General features: G+C 39.0%; 1 protein-coding gene and 1 long non-coding RNA gene across 3 annotated transcripts in view; one reads left to right on the top strand and one right to left on the bottom strand.

The window, feature by feature from the left end:
* The window catches only part of LOC142060380 (uncharacterized), a 42,630-nt gene extending 24,337 nt beyond the window's left edge, over nucleotides 1–18,293 (top strand). Inside the window, exons 3-4 of one of the 2 annotated variants that reach the window (XR_012661719.1) lie at nucleotides 3,756–3,975; nucleotides 17,936–18,293. This is a non-coding gene — a long non-coding RNA (uncharacterized LOC142060380). Of the gene's footprint in view, nucleotides 1–3,755; nucleotides 3,976–4,803; nucleotides 12,032–17,935 lie in introns of those variants that run through there. The other variant, XR_012661718.1, reaches the window with a different exon arrangement.
* Nucleotides 18,294–22,791: 4,498 nt separating this feature from the next.
* Nucleotides 22,792–24,915, bottom strand: part of EFL1 (elongation factor like GTPase 1) — an 83,008-nt gene continuing 80,884 nt past the window's right edge. The window contains exon 20 of the mRNA XM_075100510.1: nucleotides 22,792–23,356. Coding sequence (XP_074956611.1) covers nucleotides 23,168–23,356 — 189 coding nt within the window. The 3' untranslated portion in view covers nucleotides 22,792–23,167. The remainder of the gene's footprint in view (nucleotides 23,357–24,915) is intronic.

Below are 24,915 nucleotides of genomic sequence, written 5' to 3'. Positions count from 1 at the left end.
TTCTGTATCAGACCATCCACAAGGATGCTAATAATTGCCATGATAACTACAGTTTTATGATGTGAAAATCTTGTCTATTGGGAATCAAATCTCATATCCAACAAAGCAGCCATCAGATGATGGCAACTATTTTTAGGCTACTTCTGACCTTTCAGAAAGGACTGTTCAAAAAGGTGATTAAACTACTAAATAAATTATGCAGAGAGTTGAATAGTCTGAAGAAAATGTAACTTCATTTAGTCTTGCATAATGCCTTTGGTAACACGGTTAGATTCTTTTGGCCCACAACAGTCAAATTTTCCACTGTAGTGTTAGGATGAAGTTGGGTTGGTTATTGAGTAATAGAGAGCGCCTTCTTATTTGTGCAAACTTCTTAACCTTCAAGAGAACAAAGATTAATCCACAACATTGAAGAGGCTGTTGTCATGAGATCCAGTCATAAGATTTGTAGGGACTCCTGCAGGGGTTGCAATCCTTAAAACTGGTTTGGAATAAAATCTGACAGATGGCAGCACGTAGAGAAAACATTTTAAAAATAAAAACCAACGTAGTTATTAATGATGGAATAAAGGAGGTTCTACCATTGCAGTAAAGAAATCTGGAGAGCAAAGACCAGTTCCAGTGCATGAAGCAGACACTGTGAAATAGGAAGACAAGGCCACCTGGTTCAGAGTCTGGTATCTAAAGCACCCAGCTGGCTTTCAAAGCAAGAGCTCCTCATTTTGAAAATGACTTCTGAAATCATCACCAGTGTACATTCAGACTGGCTTCTCTTGCTTCAGGCTGTTTTTGTGCTAACATGGAAGTGACATAAAGGGACAGCTCTGTACGTTAAAGCAAGGTGCCTAAAGGACGCACAGCCGTGTGGCACAGGCAAGCATCCACATGTAGCTGTAGTCTGTGTGGTTCCAAGAAACTGGGGACAAGATTTTCAAAACTGTTTGAGATTGCTGACCTCACCCTACTCAACATCAAAATTTCCACGCTCAGTGGGAGGGGATCTAAGCAGATGCTGAGCAAGCTCTTGAAAATTGCCTTGAAGGATGTTTGGTAGTATTTGAAAAGGGGTGGGCTATGGTGTTCACATGCTGTCTTTGCCTGTGGCCATACTATACTGACCTGCTTGTGACAGTTGCATCTAAAGAACTCTTAGCAAACACTCCTTCCCAATTAAAAATGGACCAGTGAGTTTCTGAAATCCCTTGAGTAGGAAAGAAGCCTCCTTTCCAGGCTTGTTACATAAAGCAGCCTGAGACAAGGTGGGCTCAGTTTATCATATCACCTTTCTCTGAGCTGGTAAATGGCTTTCATTGTGGCTTACAATAAAGTGCTTAACACTACCTGGGAGTTGGTACAGCACTGATCAAGTTGAGGGGCTGGGAAACTACCAAGCCATGATCATGTTAGAAGATGCCTCCTTCACTCTTTATAAAATCATTACTTAGCTACCCAGCAAATAAAAATCCTGAAACATCCGAGTATTGAAACATCTGAGGCTTTGCTGCCAAACCTCTCAAAACAAGGGAGAAAAAACAAGTAGCAAGTGAGAACCATACAAATGAAGGAGCTCAACTTTGAGAGAAGGATTAGCTGTTTAGATAACTTGGGGGGAGAAAGGGAACCAGGGAAAGCTGGAAGCAGTTGGCTTATACAGCTCATTGAAGAGCAAGTTCTTGATGAGGAACCAATGGAAGTAGTCATCGGGCTAAAAGGCTGAGCTAGATGCAGTGGAGATGGCGCTCCAGCTGTTTCTGCTTCGATAAGGGCAGGTAGGTCCAGACCTGCATGTTGTATCTGAAAGCAGCTAGAGCAGATCAGCCAAAGCCCAAAGGTCCTTTTTCTCAGCTACCCCTAATAAAAATGAATGTGGCACAGGAAAGAATGGTGAAGGCAAGCAAGTGTTCTGTGTGGAATGTTTTGCTCAGTGTTCCATGGGCTGTCAGCAGCTCTGAGCACTTCAGGGCAGCGAGAGGAAAAAAAGGAAAAAAAAAAAAAAAAAAAAAGAAAAAAAGAAAAAAAAAAAGAAGGAAACCAAAAACCACAGGCCAAGCTGAAGGCAAAGCAGTGAGGGCTGAGCACAACAGCCTACAAAGGGTGCCCCTGAGTAGCTGCAAATCACAAAAAAAGGTGTGTGAAGAATTAAGACTTGCCTTTTTGCCTTTGCAGGAGCCAGTGGCTGGGGACACAAAGGTGCGCAAGGGGGAAGGGAAGCAGAACCCAGGCTCCGTGCCAACCATGGGGACCGGAGGAAGGAAACCACAAAGCTCTGCAGTAAACACAGGGATTAGGAGAGGGGTAGATGAACCAGTCGGACAAAGTAACTGACCCCAAACTCTCTTCTCAAAACTCAGATAAGATTTGTGTTTTAAAAATATCCAGTGCTCTCCTCCCCTCCCACTTCCTATAGAATTTTCTTTTTTCTTTTTTTTTTTTTATTTTAACACTTTCTGGTTTTGGCTGGGAACGGATAAAAAAGTGCCAGGATACTGCTAGGAAATCTGTCTGTTCTCACAATGTTTCTGGCCCAACCAGGAGTAGGAGGGAGCTGGACTCACTCTCAAGAGAGAGTCTGTTTCCATTTAATTTCCAGGCCAGTTTTGCAGACTTACAAGGTCAGGGTAAGGTGCCAGACTTCTGGGTGCTGCTGAAAAAAAAACTTGAGCCCTTGGAAACTTGTTCCTTCTCAGCTGTCAGGAGAAATGTTGTAAACACAAAGGGAAGGGACTGGAGGAAATGATGGTGTCACTGGTAGGCTAGTGACATCCCATTAGGAAACATGGAGGGTTAGAGCCTCCCATGCCACCTTCTTTTCAAATCACCTCTCTCTTTCTTTTGAAGGCCAGGTCTCTGTTTTGTAACAGAAGCTACCTAAGCTTATTTACAGTGTTAATTACAGTGTTAACCCGGGAGGGGCAGCTCCTGGGTTGCACAGTACCAAGGAGACGCTAAATACAAATGATTTCATTAACCGTTTAGTGTTTCTTCCAGTTCTGTACTTTACACCTAAAAAAAAATAAATTGGAAAAACATTTATCACTGTGAGTTGGGTGATGTAGGTATCATCTGGTTAAAATGCCAGAAGATGCTGGAGCGTTTGCTAGGCGAGAGGCCCTTGTGGGCTACTCACTTATTTGCTGTAATTCCCTGGGGTGGCTGGGGGTGTTTTGGAGAGGTCAGAGCAGAAAAGTGTTCAGGGGCTGATGACTGAAAGGCAGCAAAAGCCTCCCTGAGTGCAAGCAGAAGTAAAAGCAAAGCCTTGTGGGAAGTGTCAGTGTGGGCGTAACTTGCTAGAAGTTTGGTTGTTTCCCCTCCACCCATGGCAGCAGAGCCTGCATCAGTATCGTTCTGACCTTCAGCTCCTGTCCTGGTACTGCTCTGTCTGTGTTCGCAGACCAGCCCTGACAAAAGCTGGTCTCTGTGATGACTTTGTGTCATTAAGCAAACGGCAACTCGTGCTGAAGCTGTCACTGAAAAGGCTCGTGGAGTCAGTACAGGAATTTGTCTAGCTTTTCTTTCGCACCTCCCTGGGGTTAAATTCTCAGCCCTTCTGAATATATTTATTTTTTTTCAGCATACCAAAGAAACCACCCATTTGAAAACATTTGCTTTAAAAAAAAACTCAACCCATCCATAATCAAAGACAAATCATATTTTCTGGAATTCAGGGGAGAGTAGAAGCAAAGATATATATTGTAGATTTTGAAAGAAACAGTCACCTTACCTCTAGATGCAATTCAGACCTTTATTATTTTCAGATTTTTATTCTTCTAATGGAAGAAAGTTACTTCAGCCCAACTCCTCCTGTGCTGCCAGCACCACTTTCACACAGCCCAAAGGAAGCAACACCTATCCCTGCTCTCTGTTTACATAACTGACACATCCAAAGCAGAATGTCTGCAGCAAGATGTCCCATACCAGGCACAGAGCTAGCAAGAGACAGAAAAACAGGATATAAAAGCAGCTGCTTGACTTAAGGTAAGTGATGGCAACACATAATGCATTAAAAAAAAAAAATTTTAGTAACCCCAAAATACTTCTGAGCAAAAGTAAATTTGGAATGAGCATATCTTAATGCGAGCTCACACTGACCTTACAAAAAGACACTGGGTACGAATAGGATTTGTCTCTCCTAATATTGTTTATAGAGCATATTTAAGAAATAAAATATCATACTTCCAACCTCAGACTCCAGTGGGAATATGAATTTCTGAATCCACCTGCATGTTTCAGAGACTTTCTAAGGTTTGAGAATTCTTCAAACTTCTTCGTAGGTACAATCAGACCTATCAGATGTTCACATTTACACATGCTTTCCTCCCTACGTGTGTGTGTTTTCTGTTTGTTTAGGGATTCTGCACACACACACTCCCCCAAGTAAGACTGCAGTCCAACAAGTCTTAGAAGGCCTCTCTGGAGAAATCTCCCTTTGGAAAGATTTTGGCATGTCTAGTAAGGGCATATGTGTGAATGCAATGAGTTGTCTTGGAGATATCCTTGAAGGTATTTAAAACCTGACTGTATGTGGTCCTGGGCAACCTATTCTAGGTGACCATGCTTGAGCAGGGGTGGGTGAACAAGATGACGTCCAGAGGTCGCTTCCAACCTCAACCATTCTGTGATTCTCTGGGTACAAGCTCAGGACTGGGGGTGATGGAGAGAAGCGGAAATGGAGACATACATTTTATCCACTGAAAATTTTTCACGCTCACCTGTCCCCATTTGCCTCTACACAATCCAGTGCCTCTTTTGCCCAGATTTCCCTGCTCTGATGAGCAGCCACTTTGTTCCCTTTCCTCTCTACAGTATTATCATGGAGGTGAACCCTGAAGACAACTTTGCAACAATTCACCAGGAGTTTTTACTCAGACATGGCAACCAAAGAAAAAGCAGTTGGAATTTTGTCAGTCAAGACATTTTGGAGATACCCATGGGGAAATCATCAGGAAGCAAACATGGAAAAGCTAGCAATAGAAGTGCTGCTTAAAATACAGACCTTAAAATTCATATATGATTCATATCAGATGCTTAAAATTCATATACCTCTCCCAAACTTGGACTTGCCTTCCTTGAAGATGTACCATATTTAAATTATATTTTAAGAATCAAGGAAATATGTGAAAAACAAGCTCACCATGAGAGAAAAGGTGCAACCTTAACTGTGAAGCAGCTACAAGAGTTCCAGTTGCCAACTATGCCACAGCATTTCTCCAAACCTTTTTTAAATGGCACAAATAGTAGAAAACACTACAGATTTTATTAAAAAGTAACAAATATTGTACATATGCCTGCTTTATCTACAAAATGTTTACAATCAGAGGCAAAGGAAGAGTGAAGGCTAAACATTCATAAATGGTACAGCTAATGGAAACCTGAGCTATTAATTTTCAGTGCTATACGGATGGTAAGAGTCACGGGCACAAATGGATTTCCAAAAAACCACTGTAAAAGACATTTAATTTTCTGTCTCTGAGCTTAATAAACACATGGAAATACTTTCCATGCATGTTAGTTAAGGTGGTCATAATATGCATGAATACTAAAAGGTGGCCCAGGGATGGGAGAGGAACCAAGGATGAACCGTCTGATGGTGTTCATTATATAAGGTATCACCTACCATCTCAGAATAAAGGATTTAAAAACCCTCTAAAGATACAGAGCATTTTCCAAAAACACCTTCTGAACATCAGCATCTTGTTTTGATATTATTCCAACAGCAGTAGCTTCTATCATCCACTCACTTCTGGGGAGAAGGGCAACTACACAGTGCAGTATATAAGAATACACGACCTCTTTGTTGTTATATGCTGCCAGATAATTACCAGAACTGCACAGCCGGCTTAATGGTAGAATTATTTGGTTGTGTTTAAGTATTGCGGGTTTTAACATTGGCAGAAATGCTCAAAGCCTCCAATCAGCACAACTTTAAGTCATAAGCAGTAATTGTAAATTAACATTCTGAATGTTATTTGGTGACCCCATACATTCCTCAGCACTGTAATACTTTCTTCAGTGCACTGAGCCTTGACCTAGTGACTACCCTCTAGTGAGCCAAGAGCGGAGTTTATGTTTGTAGGCACTGAACTTTAAGGAGTCTTTGAACAAAAGCCGTAAGGCAGATACGTAATACATCTGACAATCCGCTGGGGAACTCAACAAAAACATTAATACTTTAGCCAGCCATGCAGCTTTAGGCTTCAGAAAATAAAAGAAAATGCCCTAATTATTAAACCATCCATTCTTTCCAACAATTTTATATCACAGACTGAATAAACATTTTGGCTAGTTCAGTAATGACATATATACATGTGTATATATGTATCTAGGAAAGGAAGAGTTAATGGACATAGCAGATGATGGAGAGTTTTACCAGCCTTCCTAGAATACGACGGCTGGTAGGCCCTTGACAGCAGCAGCTGCAGGCTCGCTCACAGCCTGCTCCCAGCTCAGCTGTCATATTACATATTGGGACACAAGGAACCTCTCTTAGCCTAGCAGCTGTCTCCCTTAATGGATTGCCCAGTTCACTGCTTCCAGACATCATCAATTTCTCCCTGCTCAAATCCTCTTTGCACACTTTCATGCGGCTTCTAGTTCAAGCCTGCCCTGGGGATAGAGGAATGGTCAAATTCCAGACTACCTTTGCACAGGCAAGAAACAGCATCGTTTTGTTCTCACATTCAGGCTGGAAACCAGATAATCCTATAAGTGAGCTGCACCAGTCACAGTGTGAAGCATTCAGAGAAAGCAGTTATAATTTCACAACAAACTTCAAAATAAATATGGTAAATGTGCCTAAGTCAAAGACTCCTCTTTGAAGGATACTGCAGATAGCCATCTTCCTAAACAGATTTTTACTTCCTTTAGTGGAAGCAAAATACCTCGGATAAGTAGCGAGATGTGTCTCTTAGTGAACTCGTATTCAAAAGCGAGGCTCTTATCTTTGCAATCTTCTCACTGCGATAGGAGTGGGGTAAGCAAAGCCAAGGTTAGATACTGTTCAGCTAACAATAGAAGCATGTGGTGCCTTTCAGAGCGTGAATGCCAGTTTTTTACTGCAGGTGCTCTTGTGGTGTGGCCACAGGAGGAAAGCGATAACTGACATCCTTTTCCATTCAATTTACAGTCAAAAGAGTGTTTGTAATTTAGTAGTTGACTGGCTGAAGCTCAGCCCATATGGTAGCTGTTGTTCAGCAAAGGGATAAAAAAACAAAAGTACAGTACTTAAACCGGAAAGAACAGGCAGTCTGTGCATCAGCTCAAAGCTTCAAGGGGGTTCTGGCCCACTTTCATTCATATTTAAATGTACACATTCACACTGGGGATAGGGACACCAAGCCATATTTCCTAATATTGCAAATTACTGCCTTACTTTGTCTTGAGTGTTACATACAAAAAGGAAAAAAAGTGAATGCAGATTTGCATCAGTGTCCCATGAGGAATGCTGAAGGTTAGAAGCAAAACCAGCTGGAAAATACATAAAGAGCACAACACAGACTACAGTCTGTTTCTTTTTTGAGAATATTTCCCTCCCATTTGCCTTCTGATCAGCAGCTCTAAAAGGCCCAGAAGTCGCTGTCTACAGCACGTAATTCCGTACAGAAAGAAAACAAACACAAACTGCACAGATCTTTTTTAATACCTCTATGAGGTGAAATGCAATTCTGAATGGAAAAGTCTGGATTTATGAGGGGAAAAATGACCATTTTTTCTTTTCAGCCTTTTCAGGAAAGGATAGACCATTATCAATGTTTCCTTAAGTGGAGTTTAAAATGGCAAATACCTCCCATGGACTCTTATGGAAAAAACAATATTTTGAACAAGAAACTGAAGGAATGACAGTCAAACAAAAAGGGTAGAATAATGATTTCAGGTTAGTTTGGGGGGAAGTACAACAAAATAAATGCATGATCAACACAGTGCGGACCAACTGCTTGCAAAGAACATGCAATCTCGCTGGTCTTTTGACTTCTATTCTACAGCTACGGCGCTTCCCAAGAAAACAAGGAATAAAGGAAAATGGGCAAAGAGAAAAAACAGTGATCTAGAAGGAGGGAAAGGAAAAGGGGACAAAGCTGATCTTTTTAACACTTGGATTTCACTGCTGTCCAGTCAAGTTTTTTAAACCATTTATGGTATCACTGGGGACCTGGAACTGATTCATGACTCAAAGTGGAGATTTGGTTATTAAAACTGTGAGTAGCAATCACAAGTGCAGGGCTTGTGAAATTATGCTTTTCCTGTGCAACTAAATCCCAGAGATATGGAAATTGTATTTGCACATCACTGTACACATAACCAGTTACTGCAAAGCCGCTTCAATTCTCATCCATTTTTCCTTTAATTTAGGATAGGACACAGAGCACATTAATAAGCCAAAAAGGACACGTGACAGCCTGAAATGAAATAAAAAATGGTCAAAAATAATTTCTGCAGTCTTCCAACTAGTTCCCAAACTGTCCAGTGTGAGCACCTTGCAATCCTGTCTTCTTAGAAACAGTTTTCTCTTCTCTTCCTCTTGCATGTGAAAAGCCATACAAATGTAACAGGAAACTGTCTGAATATGAAGGAGAAAGAGTGAAAGTGACTGTACACAAATTGCTTTCAGACACACAAGCGACCTGAAAACACTGGTTTGATTTGGTTGATTTTAATGCCATTATGAGAGGCATTAATTACAAATTAATACCAATAACACAGAAGACCCATACCGCCCAAAAGGTAAAACGCACACAAGCCAACACAGGGAAGGACCAACACAGGGAAGAGGCTTTCTTTGCTTCAACCCAGTAACAGGCTGTGGCAAGAATACTAAGTTCTTCAGACTCAGAAAAACTGCAGCTCATCACCCCTTGCAACACCTTGGAGGACAATGTGAAAGTATTCACTAGAGAAACCGATAGGCACCATTCAGAGGTATTTTCAAAGAACCATTTGCAAGAAACTCCACTGAAAATGTGTTAAATGAGAAAATTGTCTCCGTTGGGTCACATAAAACTGGCCTTTTCTGTAAGGGCTGTTTGTGTAGGTAAACCATACATTCTGATTGTTTGCAATGTTTCAGAAATTTAAAAGTTGGTAATCATGGAAGAGTTTCTCTTTGCTGTTGTGTTTCAGGCTAATTAATAAAGCTATTTAGATCACAAAATTAAAACACCGAAGTTACAGCTCAGCTACATGTGCATACTATATGGGTTGGCACATAATGGACATGTTAGGAACATTAAATGGGGCTATGTGTATCCCAATTTACTACTTTTAAAATATTGTTTTGAGCAGCTGGAAGTTAGTTGCACATCTCACAATATTAATAAGCATGTTGTTATTCCATACTGTATTTCTACAGATTTTATTAGCAAGGCCAGGAGTCAACATTAGTGATTTATAGTCCGTAAAAAGTATGATGTAATTGAAATGTGAAGAAGGTCAGAATCCCCAAAGACAAATTACCTTAACAATAGAGTGAGATCATTCCATATACTTGTCCGCTCCAAGGGGCAATAATCAAACAGACCTACGTGTAAATTCTATGCTGAGCATTAGATAAAAGCTACAGAGGCAGCACTTTTTCCAATGTAATACAGTACAGTGCCGTAGATTTTGCTCTGAGCTTCACTCATGAAAAAGCTTACTCTGAATGTGTCCCAATCCCATTTATTTTTGCCAAAAATTTACAAAGAAAATCTTATAAACATATGTAAGCTTGAATAAGAAGATCTGGTTCCATTTCAAATAGAAGCACCAATACCTACATGGAACAAAATAATGGGGCTTATTAAAAAAAGAAGAGTTTGCCTTTGAACCTTCATGTAAGGTTTAATATACAGCTTTTCCCTGCACTAAAATTCTACAGGCTGGTTAAGATCCAAATCTGCATAAAGAATAAAATCTCCTATTGATTTTCATAGGTTGTCAACCAGAATAGATCAGTTTAACTTCTTTGATTTAAAGGAGCTACAACACTAGCTAACTAACGTTAGCTACCAAGACAACAGAATTACACGAGTTTACAAAACCTGAGGAAAGATCCACATTTTTATTACTGCTCAAGTAATTTCTACAGGATCTTACTGGTTGTATCTCAGTTACCTCCTGGAACATTTTCCTATGGGCATGGGGGGTGGAGGTTGCTGTGTTGTGGTAAAAAGAAAAACTGTCTCTACAGAACAGGGAGTCGTGCTAATCATCTCCAGCAGGAATGAGCAGCTCATCAACAAATTCAAAAATTAAGACAGTTTTTAAAAATGATGAATTAATTTATAATACAAGGTCTCCTCTTATTTAGAAGTGATAAGTGTTGAACTGTTAGCTTGCCTCTTTCATCTCAAATAAATATAAGTTGCCAAAGTTCAGTGCTTCTGAAGTGAAAAAGAAGTCCTACATAGTCCATTTAATGAAGAATTGCAATTGTGCTCCTGCATGAGCTAACTAGCTTCCTGGATGTGGGTGTTTCTAAGAGGATATCAAAACACATTTACATGAAAACAGATCATTGCTTCCACTGAATGATTTAAATGCATCTTACAGCTGTGGAGAAGGATTTTCCCAGTATTCAAAACATCCTTCTTAAGAAAAGGAATTTTTAACTTATTACTTTCTTTTTATATACATCAATAAAATTAGACCCACTTCTGAACCCCCATATTCTCTTAGCAGCAACTCTCATCCTCCTTCCATTTGCCCTGTACCAGAACTCTCACACTTTTGCCTGACAAGCATTTTGTGGCACATTCTGAGTCTACACCAAATGCTCCTCCAGGTGGTAGACACACTTCGCAGCTATTCCCACCTGATGCTATCACAATATCCAGGAACAGGCTACAGAGGTTCTACAATCAGGTCTTTCCATTACTATTTAATACTGGTGTGCTGGAAGGCCAACCATCATGGTGAAAGAGACCCCTCTTAAAAATACATTGCCTCTGGGTATTCTGGGTATTTCTTCTAGAAGGCTAGGATAATTTTGTTGTTGTTGTTTTAAAAGACCAAGTGAACAAAACCAAAGGCTGTTCCTTTAGCATGAAGTGCTGAGCGAGGAAACGAAGTTCTGGACTTATTTCATGAGGTAGTTAAAAGTTTGCTCACTTTGTAGATCATCTGTGTGGGTGAAGGTGAATGATGCAGCTCTATCAGTTGATCTCGGGAATGTGGTCCATTAAAGAACCATCCTGCCCTGAGGGACCAAACAGGGTGTCTGCGTGGAAGGCTGTATGAATTAATGCTGCATAAAGTGGTGATGACTTATGATTAGACATTACAATACATCCCTGAGCAATCAGCATAGAAAAAAACACCCCAGATTTTGCCACCAATTCCTCCTCTGTTACACAAGCCACAAATCATTCATTTCACTTCCCACATGCATACATTTAGCTTTTTAAAAAACATTGTATAGCAAATTATGTAGTGTTCAAAAAGACATTTGCCAGGGCCAAAGGAAAAGAGAGAACACGTTTTTTGACAACTTGATGAGTTCCTGGGATGTTCTGCCCTAGTTCTGTACACCAAGAGAAAAGCAGCATGCTCTTTGGGAGCGTCATTATAAGCCAGTGATACGTATCATCATCAAGAAGTTTGATATAGCAGCATCAGAAAAGGAAATATGGCATAATAGGGGAGGCCCCTATCTTTGCCCTGAAACACTGAAAATGCATCTATGATTCAAAAGATTTGTTTAAATCCACAGAGTAAAAGGGATGCAAAATAAACAAACTCTCCTTACTTTGCTATAATTCTGAAAAAAAATTTTTTGAGGATAAGAAAACAAAACCAGCATAGCTTAAAGTCATGAAAATATCCTTTGATTTGGAAATTAACAGAAGTTGCAGAATTTCAATCGCTAAGTATCAGGAAATCACTATTTCTGCAAGCCTCCTCTGTAACAACTCCATAAACCTTTCCAAAAGAATATTTGTTATAGGCAAAAGGCCTTTGAACCTACCGAATTCTTATTTTCTCTTCTCTAATGTTACCTCTGGTTGCACAACTTTCGAAAGTGAAGTTTGCTCATTTATCCAGTAATCATCTTTCTCTCTTCCAGCCCTGATTACTGCTTCATCTACAACAGCAACACCAAACCAACAAAACATCTACAACAAAAACATGGTGGAAAGCTCACACTGTAACTTTTTGCCCTTTCATTACTTATTCAAGATGATTGAAGCTGATCTGAAATAATTTTGAATTGATAGTTACATCTGAAATATCAAAGAACAACATGTCATTTCTCTCCCTTTTGTTGAAGTGCTGGATAATGATGCTGTGCACGACTTAATGTTTAAGTCTTTCTCTCTCTCACTGAGCAAAGAAGAAAGGCCAATTCGTAAGTACCTGCAAGAGAAGGAAAGCTCTAGTGCAGTTTGTAGCCTCCTTTGGTATCACTTGCCCAGTCTCCCAAAGATTTAGCCTAAGCACTTCAGTTCACAGAAGTGATGACTGGAGACTTCTCTAGTAAACACATAGTACAAACACTCTTGTTTGCTCCAAGGCAACCTAGGGGCTAAAGGAGGGTGGTATTTTGAGAAAATCTTTTAAAATGAAATCCAAGGTCTAAAAATTAAAATAGAACAAACGATTCTTTAGACATTTACCCTGATAAAAACCCAGAGGTAACTCAGCATACACCCAGCAAGGAGGGAAGAACCAAGACTAGCATTTCCCCCACAGCAGCTCAATATTCTAGCAGATTTACTGTCAGCCTCCAGCCCTTCTGCTTTGGATCATGCAGACTCAGATAAAGAATTAAATCTAGAGAAAAAGGCATCTGTTCAGAGACTATTAGCAGTATTTTGTTTTATAAAGTGACCAATGTTTCCCAAGTATTCAACATCTTTTCTTTTTAAATAAGGATTTTGCAAGAAGCTTATCTGCAATGAAAAAAAACCACCACTTTATAAAAAGTATTACAAAAGTAACTTTTACAGTTACAGTAAAAGACCACAACACAGACATTAAGAGTCTGTCCTTCAAAACCACAGGTCTTTCATTTACTCAGTGGTTTGGGATTTTTTGTTTGTTGTTTTTAAAGTAAAATACTATATTTGGGGGTTCTCGTATGCATTTCGGTTTTTTCCTGCCATCATGGTGAAGCTGCAAACATTTTCATGTTTTTCTCTAATTTGATGCCAACATCAAGCTGGAAACATTTTTTTAAAATGAAAACAGAGATTCTGATGAAATACAAGACCTGAGGTTTTTAGGAAAAACAAAATATCACAAGATTTGTCATAAAAACATGGAGTTGGCAATAGTAACAGTCGCCTTATGCACAGTAGCTTGCTATTTATAGGAGTGCTCACAAGTCTGCAGACATATTTCTGCTCTCCAGTAATAAACCTATGAAGAGAAAAGGCTCAGCTAGCATTATCACAGATACCTGTCACTTTGTAAGTCAAGAACAAAAGGAAAGTGGCACAAACCCCAGATCCTCGACTGGCAGAAATCAAACAGGACTCAGCTGAAGTCACGTAAGATTCTGGTCCTAAATCTCATTATGTACCTACTAAAAACTGAAGGCTAGGCTGTACTACATACCACACTTCCATGCAATCAGCTGCAAAAGAAGTACATATCCTCTGAGGAAGCAACACAAGGGAGTCAATTTGCCCCAGCAACGCAAATGCCATGCCAGTCACATGGCTGCACTGAAGAGTGTCTGACAAAATATGGACTATTTTCATACTGTTCAGTGATTCTTCCAACTGCTCAGTGATCATCTTCACTGAACAGCTCCTTTGCTCCTTCCAACCAAGGTTAAAGCTAATATCCAACTTGAACTCTTTCAGCTTCTGTTTTCCTTTGGCTGCCTCCTCACAGGATGCACGTTCTCTGGGTTAACATGGCCAACAGTATGGACTGGGGAGCTTGTCCCTTTTGATTGTCTTAGAGTGAACCACACATAATACGACAATGACATTGCTCAAGTCCAAACTGCTATTATCGTACTAAATCTGTTTATACAACAAAAGCAAGGGAACCTTAAAGTTATTTCACCTTTCAGACATGTTTAGAAGATGCAGCTATGAGGAAATATATTTCTCTGACCAGAAGGAGTTGAACTGTGTTACCTGCAAGCTCTAGAGCAAAAGAGCAGCCCAGCTCATCAGCCACCATTTTCCTTTGTCAACCACAGTTTTAACATCTTCTCATTGGCTTGGAAAAAATTATGTTGATAATATGCTCAAGCACAAGTGACAGCTATCAGAAAAAGCAGGACAGTTACTGTACTTCACTCTTCTATAGCTCAATCTCTTACAGCTCAGGTTGGCAGAGGCTTCTTCATGTGCCCAGCAGTATTGAACTTCGGGGTACTCAACTGAGAACCACAAGAACAAGAAAAGAATTAAGGAGTTTCCCGTATAGCCTTCTCTTACATTGGAAGAGAGTAAACTCTGTAATTTCGTGAGCCTGGGCCGCCCAACCTCATGCAGGCTGCGGATCTCAGAAAAACATCCCTTCAAATATTCTTGCATGCAGGTATCTACAGATCTTCAAGGCTCCACCTGTCCCAGCAGCAAGATTCAATAGAAGCCATGATTCACTGATGGGGCCTGTCTTAAAAATGTTTTTCAGAGCTGTTTTCTATACAGTCAGTAAAATGGTACCCAGGGAATTTCTGCTGCTGGGAATGCACAGTTCCTTTCCGCCACCCTCCCTGAAATGATAAGCCTGCCACAGTAAAGGGGCTTCTGTGAAATCTACAGGACAGCAAGGGAGACAGAGAAACAAGCTACACAGTCTTGTTTCTTCATGCTTTCCTTTGCAGAGGCAAGGCTATACAGAAGGCATGCTCTGACTGGTGATTATATTCTAAGCCTGTCAAGGCAACATATCTTCCATACAGTGTACTTACACACTATCTATTATTGAACGCTTCTAGAGCAACAAAGCAATCCCATTATGCAATTAAAACAGTTGCTATAAAGGCACCCATACAAGTGAGATGTTATTTTTTTTCCACAGCATTTTTACATTTCTTCTCCAGCCTTTCCCTTTCACACCAGCTGCAGTCGAATTACTCACTGGCCTTGATGCTTGCAATGTTGGATGTGATAGGAACAGACTAGACATTGTTTTAACACAGGAAGGTTAATTTAAAATAACCTTCCTAAGCTGTTCATACTGCATGACAGCAACATTACAAGAAGACATGGATTCATAAATAGGATCAGCTTTCAATCCCCAGACCAGTGATAGCAGCACTTGCCATGAACATACTGTGCCTAGTCTCCAGGGGAAGTGCAGCTTCAGCTGCCACTTACACAGCTCCTTCTGTCAGTCACTCCATGAAGCAATGCCAGTTTTTTTCTTCTAAAAAGCCATTCTCTTGACCTCCTAAAGGTAAATGCTACCATGACAAGAGATGAAAGACAGAAAACAATTAACTGCAAGTATGCTCCATAGCATGTCTGATACTGAATTTCAGCACCAGTTGGCTCTGGATATGTCTGTATCACTAACCAAATAAATCAGCCTTTGGAATTAGGTTGATTGTTACAAAATCACAATTTAAAGGAGCATTAGAAAAATAAAAAAAGGACTTACAGTCAAACACATATATTACAGGCAACCAGAAACCACTGCTTAATGGTTGTATCACTCCTGCCGTAAAAATTTTTCAGGTTTTCTTTTGTCGTATCAGTCCCTACTCCTACATGACTGAACTTGACTTTGCATCCTCCCCTTTGAACAAAGGAGTAAAATCTGAGAGTATTCAGGTCATAAGTCTAGCCAAAAAGTTATACTGCCTTCAGATGAAGCAAATGGACTCCTGAAGCTGCCACAGACTTTGTTAAATCCTCTTTAAGCATGATTAAATCTTTCTTTTCAACATGATTGTCCTGGTTTCAGCTGGGAGAGAGTTAATTTTCTTTATAGTAGCTAGTATAGGGCTATGTTTTGGATTTGTGCTGAAAACAGTGTTGATAATGTTTTAGTTGTTGCTAAGTAGTGCTTACACTCGTCAAGGCCTTTTTCACCCTCCCATGCTCTGCCAGGTGCACAAGGGGTTGGGAGGGGACACGGCTGAGACAGCTGACCCCAACTGACCCAAGGGGTGTTCCACACCATATGACGTCATGCTCAGCATATAAAGCTGGGGGAAGAAGAAGGAAGGGGGGACACGTTCAGAGTTATGGCATTTGTTTTCCCAAGTACCTGTTACATGTGATGGAGCCCTGCTTTCCCGGAGATGGCTGAACACCTGCCTGCCCATGGGAAGGAGGGAATGAATTCCTTGTTTTGCTTTGCTTGCGCGTGCTGCTTTTGCTTTCCCAATTAAACTGTCTTTATGTCAACCCATGAGTTTCCTCACTTTCACTCTTCTGATTCTCTCCCCCGTCCCACTGGTGGGGAGTGAGCCAGCGGCTGCATGGTGCTTGGTTGCTGACTGGAGCTAAACCATGACAACGATCAGCCTTCTCAAAAATTGCTTTCGTAGGGCACACTGAGTTAGAAGGCCAGGGATCATTTTGTACTAACCCCCCTCTAAAAAGCTTGTTGCTTACTCCACACCCTTCTCGTTACATTAAGATTGTGGGCTTTTCCTTCTTTTTTAAGCAAGCTATAATCCAGAGAATATGTTTTCAGGAGAATATGGTAGAGGGGACAATGCTACACATAACTCTCATGGAGTCATCACAAAGGCCAGAAAGTTTCTTAAGACGTGTCTCTAAGTCTGAGGCCTTTGCTACAGCAAAACACATGACAGAATATTCCAGGGTAGCAGTTTGCACTGGCATAAATCATTCAGAAAGCAATGAAACAAGAGTGATTTATTCATTACCTGACTTAATTTATTACAGTGTAAAAGAACCATATGAGAAATTCTGGAAAGAGCTCTCCACAGATGGGAAAAAGCCAGCACTGAATTGGTGATGATGATCAATCTGCCTCCCATTTTTAATTCCACTTGAGAAGATGCATATTTTAGCTGTGCTTTGTGGCCACTTCACAAAAAAAGTAGCATAACATTACTGAATTCCCCTCCCTCTTGTGGGATAGCAAATGTGTTTGTGAGCATGTAGGAAATGCAGGGTTTAAAAGGCTATAGATTCTTTTGACTTTTTTTTTTTTCAGCTGCCTGTGCAGATTATTATTTACTGTTAACCTTTTACACCAGCAGCTTGTCTAGGGAAAAATACATCTAGATATCTCACTGGAGAACAGTGAGACATGCCACTTTTTTAAGGGTGAAGGCCAAGACTTTTATATGGCCATCAAAAATGCTAACAGGAAAACACCACTGAATTTTGCTCATGTGGGGTTTGGTGTGGGTTTTTTGTTCAAATTCCAGAATCAGCAAGTCTTTATGAAGATAAGCAGTTTCAGTAAAAAGCAGTAAATAAGTTGATAATATAAATATTCCTCCAAAGAATCCATGGGGGTTATGGAGTTGGATCCTTGGTAAAATAGGAAATGAAGGAGAAGGGATGAGTAGAGGAGAAGGAAGGATACATTAACAACAAATAAATAAGTAAAGCACCTGTAGGAAAACAGCATGTTAAAACAGAAAAGCCTCTGCCAAACAGCCCAAACTACACTACTTCATGGTATCTCCTTTTTTCCTCCTGTTAGTCATGGTTTGCAGGAGTTTTATAATCATGGAATGATACAGCTGTAAAGACCAATGCCCCACGCCCAACATTTCAGATCAGTTTATTGATAGAAACTATAAAAATCAATATTAATTTTTCTTATCTACTTTTCAGTAGATCCAAGCTAGCATAAAACAAGTCAAAAAGCACAACTCACAATAGAGAGTATGACTAAGCCACATCAAGTAGATAAGAGATGAAAATTAAAGAATACTGCTAAATCAGAATGGTATTTACATGCAAATGTTTTATATTGCATGTAAACTATTTGTCTAAGAACCAGGAAAATTAGCCAGGCCTACACAGACATCTCGCATTAACACTCTAAGTATTTTCCTTCTCAGGTCTCTACTAAAGAAGCAAATCACAGATACTGCAAATTTGAGGAGTAAAACTGCAAATTGGTGAAGAATAGCACTTTTTATCATTTTACAAACATATCTATGCATGGTTTAAAACAAGACATTCTACTCCATATCCTGCCAACCTTTCACAACTCCTCTGCATCCCACTCTGCAGAAAATTCCTAGGAAGCTTGAGTTATGGCTATGGAAATGGCATCAGCTTTTCCTAAAAACACCTTGTGTCTGGTCACACCACTAATGTGGATGTTTATACCCCTCAGTCACAGCGGACATGTCATAAGTGAATCTGAAGAATTCAACTGTATACTTGACGGTCAAAAATAAAAAAAAAAGCCGCTTCAAACAAGAATGTGTATTTACTTGGCTTTCTGCATATTCTAAAAAGATTTGTATGGGGACGGTGGGGGGGGAAATACAGGAAGAATATATTCCTGTCTGATACTGAAAGCTTTGGTGCATCCATGCTTTTAAAAATACTTCGTAGCTTAAAACATTTGTTTTCAGCTCATTTTTCCCTATACTATATACAAATTTTATTAAAAGGCTTTTAGATCCATAGAAAAGTTTAGCTATACACAAAAGAGAATAATAATGCAACCCCCTCAAATTACAGTATTAAGAGAACATTTACTACCTAGAAATTTTATGTAAATATTTGATCTTTAAAATCATGTTTCAGAATTGGTTTCATCTCCATGTATTTTACATATCAGAAGTAGTATCAGTTGATGGAAGTTTTTAAAGGCATCCTGTAAGCATGGATCTTGTAGTAAGCTGTAGAAAAAGAAAATCATTAACATTTAACACCCTCCGGGGAAAGATTTCAAAACATTTTATGAATATCAAAGGATTATGTGTCAACATCACAACAAAAGACCTTATCACTATTTTCCTGACTCTCCTTATCCTATATATGATGCAACAAAGAAAACTATACTCCCTTGCCTAGTTTCAACTCTTGAGTTTTCACAGGCAGTCTGGTAGGAACAAGAACCAAAATGAATCAGAAGCTATGTGAGAATTCAAACCAATCATTAAAAAAACGGTGCTGACAAAATAACCCTCTCCTCCACATGCTCTTCTACTTCTATTTCTGCTTCCAAAGGAAACTAGGAAGAAACACAGAAAAGTCTACATAGCATTTCGAACCAAACTAAAGTTAGAAAGGAGAAGAATAGAAGAAGCAAACCTCTCAAGATACCTTGCCCAAAGAATTCAGGCTGATGTGATCATGGCCAGGAGAAAAGTCACCTGAATCCCCAGTTTGAGTTCTGCTGCCAAGTCACATTGTGGAAGATTTTAAGCAGATCTGCAAGCTTCTATTCTTCAAGTTGTTTCATCTGTTAATGGTACTTGTCTGGCACTAGGTTTATAAATGAAGAAAGTTTCAGACAGATATACTTGAGGAAGACCTCTCTAATCAAGAGTCCTGTTTTACTCCCAGAATTTCCAAGTACAGTGTTATTCACCTCCTGTGTAAAGTAAGAGTTTCTCATTTATACTGGAGGCATTTATTCCCCTCACCCAGTCTGTGGAAACAAAGAACAAGCAAGCACTTAGCAAAAGCTGAGGTTCTTTCATCCTCATGTGTCTCTAGTAGTTGCACAAACAGGTGACTCCTTGAACCCACAAAACCATACTTTTTCTCAGGCATGGCAATATGCCAGGCCTATGTGTACCAAACCCATTAGTTTAAGGTTCGCTTTTAATCTGGCTGTCTGAAAGATCAACTAAAGGTTCCTCAAGTAACATTAAAGAATTCTTCTGCCCACAGCTTTTCATGAGAGGAATCTTGTTGCTTATTTGTCATCTGTTGTAATGCCTGACTTGACCCACCTCTCCCCTCATACTGTTGGAAGGACTACTCAAGAAGATTGCAAGGTATTTGAACTGTGCTGCCCACAACCTTCCTATAGGCTTATTATGGCTTTCTCCATATATTTATAACCTAACACCACGCACAGAAAAGCAGAGGGTTCTACCATGCACTGTGGGAAACATAAACGACATTTATGATTCTGATTGCCTTAACCAACCCCAAACTGTTAAAAAAGAGTTTCAACTCAAAATAATGGCCATTTGGAGTCCAAGAATTTTGCCAGGACCCCTCCACTACCAGAGTAAGTATTCAATCTACTAAAGCATTCCAAAATCACTTACAGCCACAGCTACTCTTCCATGCTCTAAATGTTCTTTTATCAGAAGTACAGCATTCAGTTCAAACGTTGCATGTTTCTCTCTTCTTGTTAGCACGGCAGCTGACTTCATGAAGGAGTGACACACTCTATTTCCCACAGAATAAGCTTCCAAATATTAGTGTCTCAGACAAGAATAGTTAGTTCCTCAGGTTATTGAGACCTAATTTGGGAACTACATCTTTTGGTACAGAAATATTGTGCTTTTCTGGTGTCTCTGTCCTCATCAACTGTAATATTGAGGCTGCAGCTGAAGTCCTAAACTAACATGGAAAGAGGGGTAGGAGAGAAAATACAGCACAGATTCCAGTTCTACTTTGGTTTCTCTTTTGGACTTCTGCTTTAAAATATAAGTGAAGTTTGTTGAAAGAAAAAAAAATGTGGAAAAAAATGGTGAGTCACCTAAGATTACTAGTACTTGAGAAAATGAAAGATTTGTACAGCAAGAAGGTAAAAACATGGCCAGAGACAAGAGAAAGGGGCTTGCTGGCCCCTGCTTGGTCTTTATTCTTCTCTGGGAAACCTAGCTCCTATTTTTGTTTTTTCTCTCTACAAAGGCGATTCGTTTGGATTATCATATGGCTTGCCCAGTGAATAATTATCATTCTCCAATAAATATTACCAGAAGCTGACTGTTGTTTTTATACATTATCCACTGTAAGGACCCCTGATTCTACTAAAGCCAATAGCCAAATCACATCAACTGAGTACACAGTTTTTAGAAAGTTAAAAGTGTACTGAACATTTACACATATAAAATATTTTAAAAGCTCTGTATGCTTATTTTAGGTATGTATTATATTTAGCAATAAAGCTGGTAATAGAAAATGAAATAATATAATGGCTTGCTCCATCAGCAAGTTATTTATCCCACTTTGCAGAGATTATCCAAAATTATGTCATAGTGTTATGTATGTGTAACAAGGCTGGGGAAAAGCAGCCACATCAAGTTACTTTTTGAATAATCCAGAGGAAAATGGTTAGAGATTCATGGCACATAAGCAAATAGATTGTCTTCCCACTAGTAGCTGTTACTAAAGAAAACAGATCTCAAATATTGCTGCTAGCACTTCTTGCAGGTTGGTTTGATTTTCTTCTGCCAGTTAGTGGAGTTTTTGCTCTTTACCAATAATGGTGTGGCAACATTCTGAATTAATTATCATCTTTATGCTGTTTGACATGACATCTGAAAATATGCCGTAACAAAATATGAATGCTGTTGTTAGATCTTTTAAAACCTATGTTAATGCTTCTTCTGCCTATTCAAGGCAGTAGATTGCAGTTAACAATTATGCAGTCATAACAATGACCAACCTGTCAATCTCTATGTCACCTATTCAAGCACCTTTTTGACTGCAGGCCAGACATCCCTAACTCTATCTTGCGTTCCGCTAGCAGGGTAGCTGTATTAGCCGAGGTCTCATTACAAACAATTATGTCTCAACTGTTTTTTGCAGGCTCCAGTAAGTTACCATGCCTTCCACGGCTATACCAGCTGGCAGTGCCCAAACTACGTAAGTATGTTTGTACAAGCTCTAATAGGGCTGCTGTGCAGACACCTCTTGCAAAACAACAGCAGTTTATGGAACAACCTTCTAAGGAAGGTAAATATTTCATTTGCTTGAATAATTCATAAATACAATCTTAAAGGGAAACATTTCCATAATGAAAGCAAACATGCTGGAAAAGAGGAGGCTGCTATTTAAAATAAAAGTTAAGCATTCAAAATCATTCTACTTGTGAAACAAGTAACAGTTTTCTTTCCCATGAGAAGGAAAACTGATACAAGTAAATTCTGCCTGCTGAATTAATTGACACTCCCAGAATATTTATTCAGAGAGACCAAGCAGGTGCTGAAGGAGTACAAGACAATCACAAATTAAAGAAACGGGTATAGTCTGGAAAGAAAAGGACAATATATTTGCACAGTTATCTGAAACAGAACTCTGCAATTAGCGAAGTCAAGAGGTAGCAGAAAGTCAACTGGCACAAGATTTAAGGACTTATTTCCCATTCATTTAACTAAATATTAGAAACTCTTCAAGGACACTCATCTATCCAGTCTTTCAGTCTATTCAGTTTTAACCTTCATGTTTCTCCTCCACCCAAGGTTTCAATTTTTCTAACTAAAACTTACACCCTGTGAGAATGTTTTTTCCTCTTAGTCTTGGTCTGAATCATTTTGGAGCCTTCTGCATCCTAGACACCTGTAAACTGCAAGACATTTTGTCTATTTTTGCAAGTGTTTCCCTTCACTGAATTCAAGACAACAGGCTGAATGGGTAGAAACTCCTGCAAGAGTCTATGAACACTCACACAGGATTGGCAGAGGTAGCTGTGTGCCTAGTTCAGAGACGGCAGCTTCCAGCCTAGGATAAGATATGTTCTAAGGAGGGAAAAAGACAAATCTTGCTTGATTTGCAGTGTTTAGTCTTCCACATGTGCTATTTTGGCCCACTGATTTAAAGAAGATACATTACTGATTTATAACTACTTACATGAGGAATGGAGTAAAGCAAATAGTTTAGAAACTCTTAATAGGCTTACATCTATTTGCATATAGGTAACTATGGAAAGTACCGCTGAGTAACAAATTCATTACAGAAATGAAAAGAAATTTAAAAAACAGAGCCAAAACCATTAAGGAGCTAAATTCAGTGCATAGTTTATTTGCAACAAACTAGCTAACCAGCTCTAACTGTAATTACATCTGATAAATCAGAAAGAAACAAATTAAATTAGGAGCTCCTAACCCTGTGAGAGAAAGTTCAACAGGGCACTAAGCTTCAAAAATTGAGACCAATTGCAATTAATATGCCTATATTTTATTTAAATAAATATTTTCTCTGTATAAAAGTTGGAAGGCTTAAGTTTATTAAAACATAAGCCACAGACATTACAGCATATAAGAAAAGTGGTGTCAAAGAACAAAGTCCAGATGAAATTTTCAACCTGCTGCATAGAAAATAATCCACCTGCACTTAGCTGATTCAGAAGAGAAAGGAAGCAGACACAGCTACTTATTTCTACTGAGAGTTCTTTGCTTTTCAGCATGCTCCACAATTTTTTCTTCTACATAAAGTCCCTTTCGCTTTCTTACTGCATTCATGTACTTGCGGGCCTGGTTCTCTGAGTCTGCCTTTTCCCCAAAGTGCAAATATTCTTCCTCAGTGGTTGGTACCCAGAATGGGTCACTTGAAATGATCTATAAAAAGAAAAAAAAAGGTAAAGTACTATAAAGGTTTATTAATACATTTCAGGTAATCAATTTCTGAAGTAGAGCAATATGAAAGTAGACAGATAGTTTTCTAGAAAGACTGCAATTAGCTATCTAAGCAGAAAACAAGAGTTAAGGTCCACTACGTAGCATTTGCCATAAGAAGTCCACGATAGCTTTTCAAATTCAGTTGCATTTTTCTGCATTTCTGCAATATTGACCATATTATGTTACTCAGGTTCTGTTGCAAATTTCAAAAATACTTATTCCACCTAAATGATTGTAGATTGTATATTTCCTCACAAGATGCAATTACAAGTAATAGATTTTTACTAAAAAGCCAAAGGTAATACTGTATCTTTTTCTTAAACAAAATCCTCACGGAAAAAAGAGTGCAAACGAGTATTAGTTACTGTAACAATCATGATAGTTATGACAATAATTGAGGACATCAGTCTATAATAATTTCTGAAATATATAATATTAGAACAAACATTAATAGCTGGCAAGGAGGGAACAAACTTCCCTAACCTACCACTTTTAGCTTCACATTATAAACCTTTTCTGGTGTTATAAATTTTTTCTTCTAACAAATACTTTTAATTGCCATATGATATTTCAAACCAAGCAAAATTTCTTAAATCTTATTTAAGTTACACAAATTAGCAAAAACAGGAATTAAAAAATGATGGCTTAAGATGGACAATTTCCCCCAGAAACATCAACAGTTGTAAAGTCCTAATTTAATACCTCATGTTAAATAACACCTAACACAATCAAACCAATTACACTTTATGGGGAGTTCGGAAAATTACTATGGCAGAAGACAGCTATTTTGAATTAGGTTCAATCCTGCAAAATAGTATGTTAAGCCCCTAAACCAACAAAAATAGTTCTACTTTGTTACAATTAAGTATATACATAGTCCTGGTAAATTAAGTGGAATGTTCCTCATGTGCTGAAAGTGACATCCAATCTCAATTATTTAGGTGAGAAATGACTATGCCTAGGGTTGTCTGGCTGAAAACCAAAAGCAAGCAGAGCTCAGAAATAAACGGTATGAAACTTAGCTTTCCAAATGTTTCTACATTTATTTTTAACATATAAGTAAGGACTGTCTAACCACAGAAGAATCTGCCTGAGTCATACCCATTCTGATGTCTTGTACAGGGCCTTATAATCAATCCTCAAAACTTAAAGGTGATTCCTTGACAGCTTACATCAATAAAAAAATAGTGGTTCCCACTCTTGGAGAGCTTGAAAGTTTTACCATTATTTTATGCGCTAAAGAAAAGGGGCAGTGAAGACTACGGGGGTTTTTCCAAGTTTTGGGCAAAATTTGCATGTTGACTTGATGAAGTTGTAGTGATGTTCATACTGAACATCTTAATAATGGAAAAACACCAGGGGCTTCCCCATTCATGATCTGCCTAAAGAGCTGAACAAACAAAAATTTCTAAGTCCAAGAACACATGAATAAGAAAAGATGATTCATGCTCAATGGATTTGCTCCAGACAGTACTGCTGACAGAGATTATGCAGCTATG

Source organism: Phalacrocorax aristotelis, chromosome 7 (genome assembly GCF_949628215.1).
Source record: "Phalacrocorax aristotelis chromosome 7, bGulAri2.1, whole genome shotgun sequence".
In the NCBI taxonomy this organism is placed as follows: Eukaryota; Metazoa; Chordata; class Aves; order Suliformes; family Phalacrocoracidae; genus Phalacrocorax; species Phalacrocorax aristotelis.
This window is presented reverse-complemented; position numbering and strand designations above follow the sequence as displayed.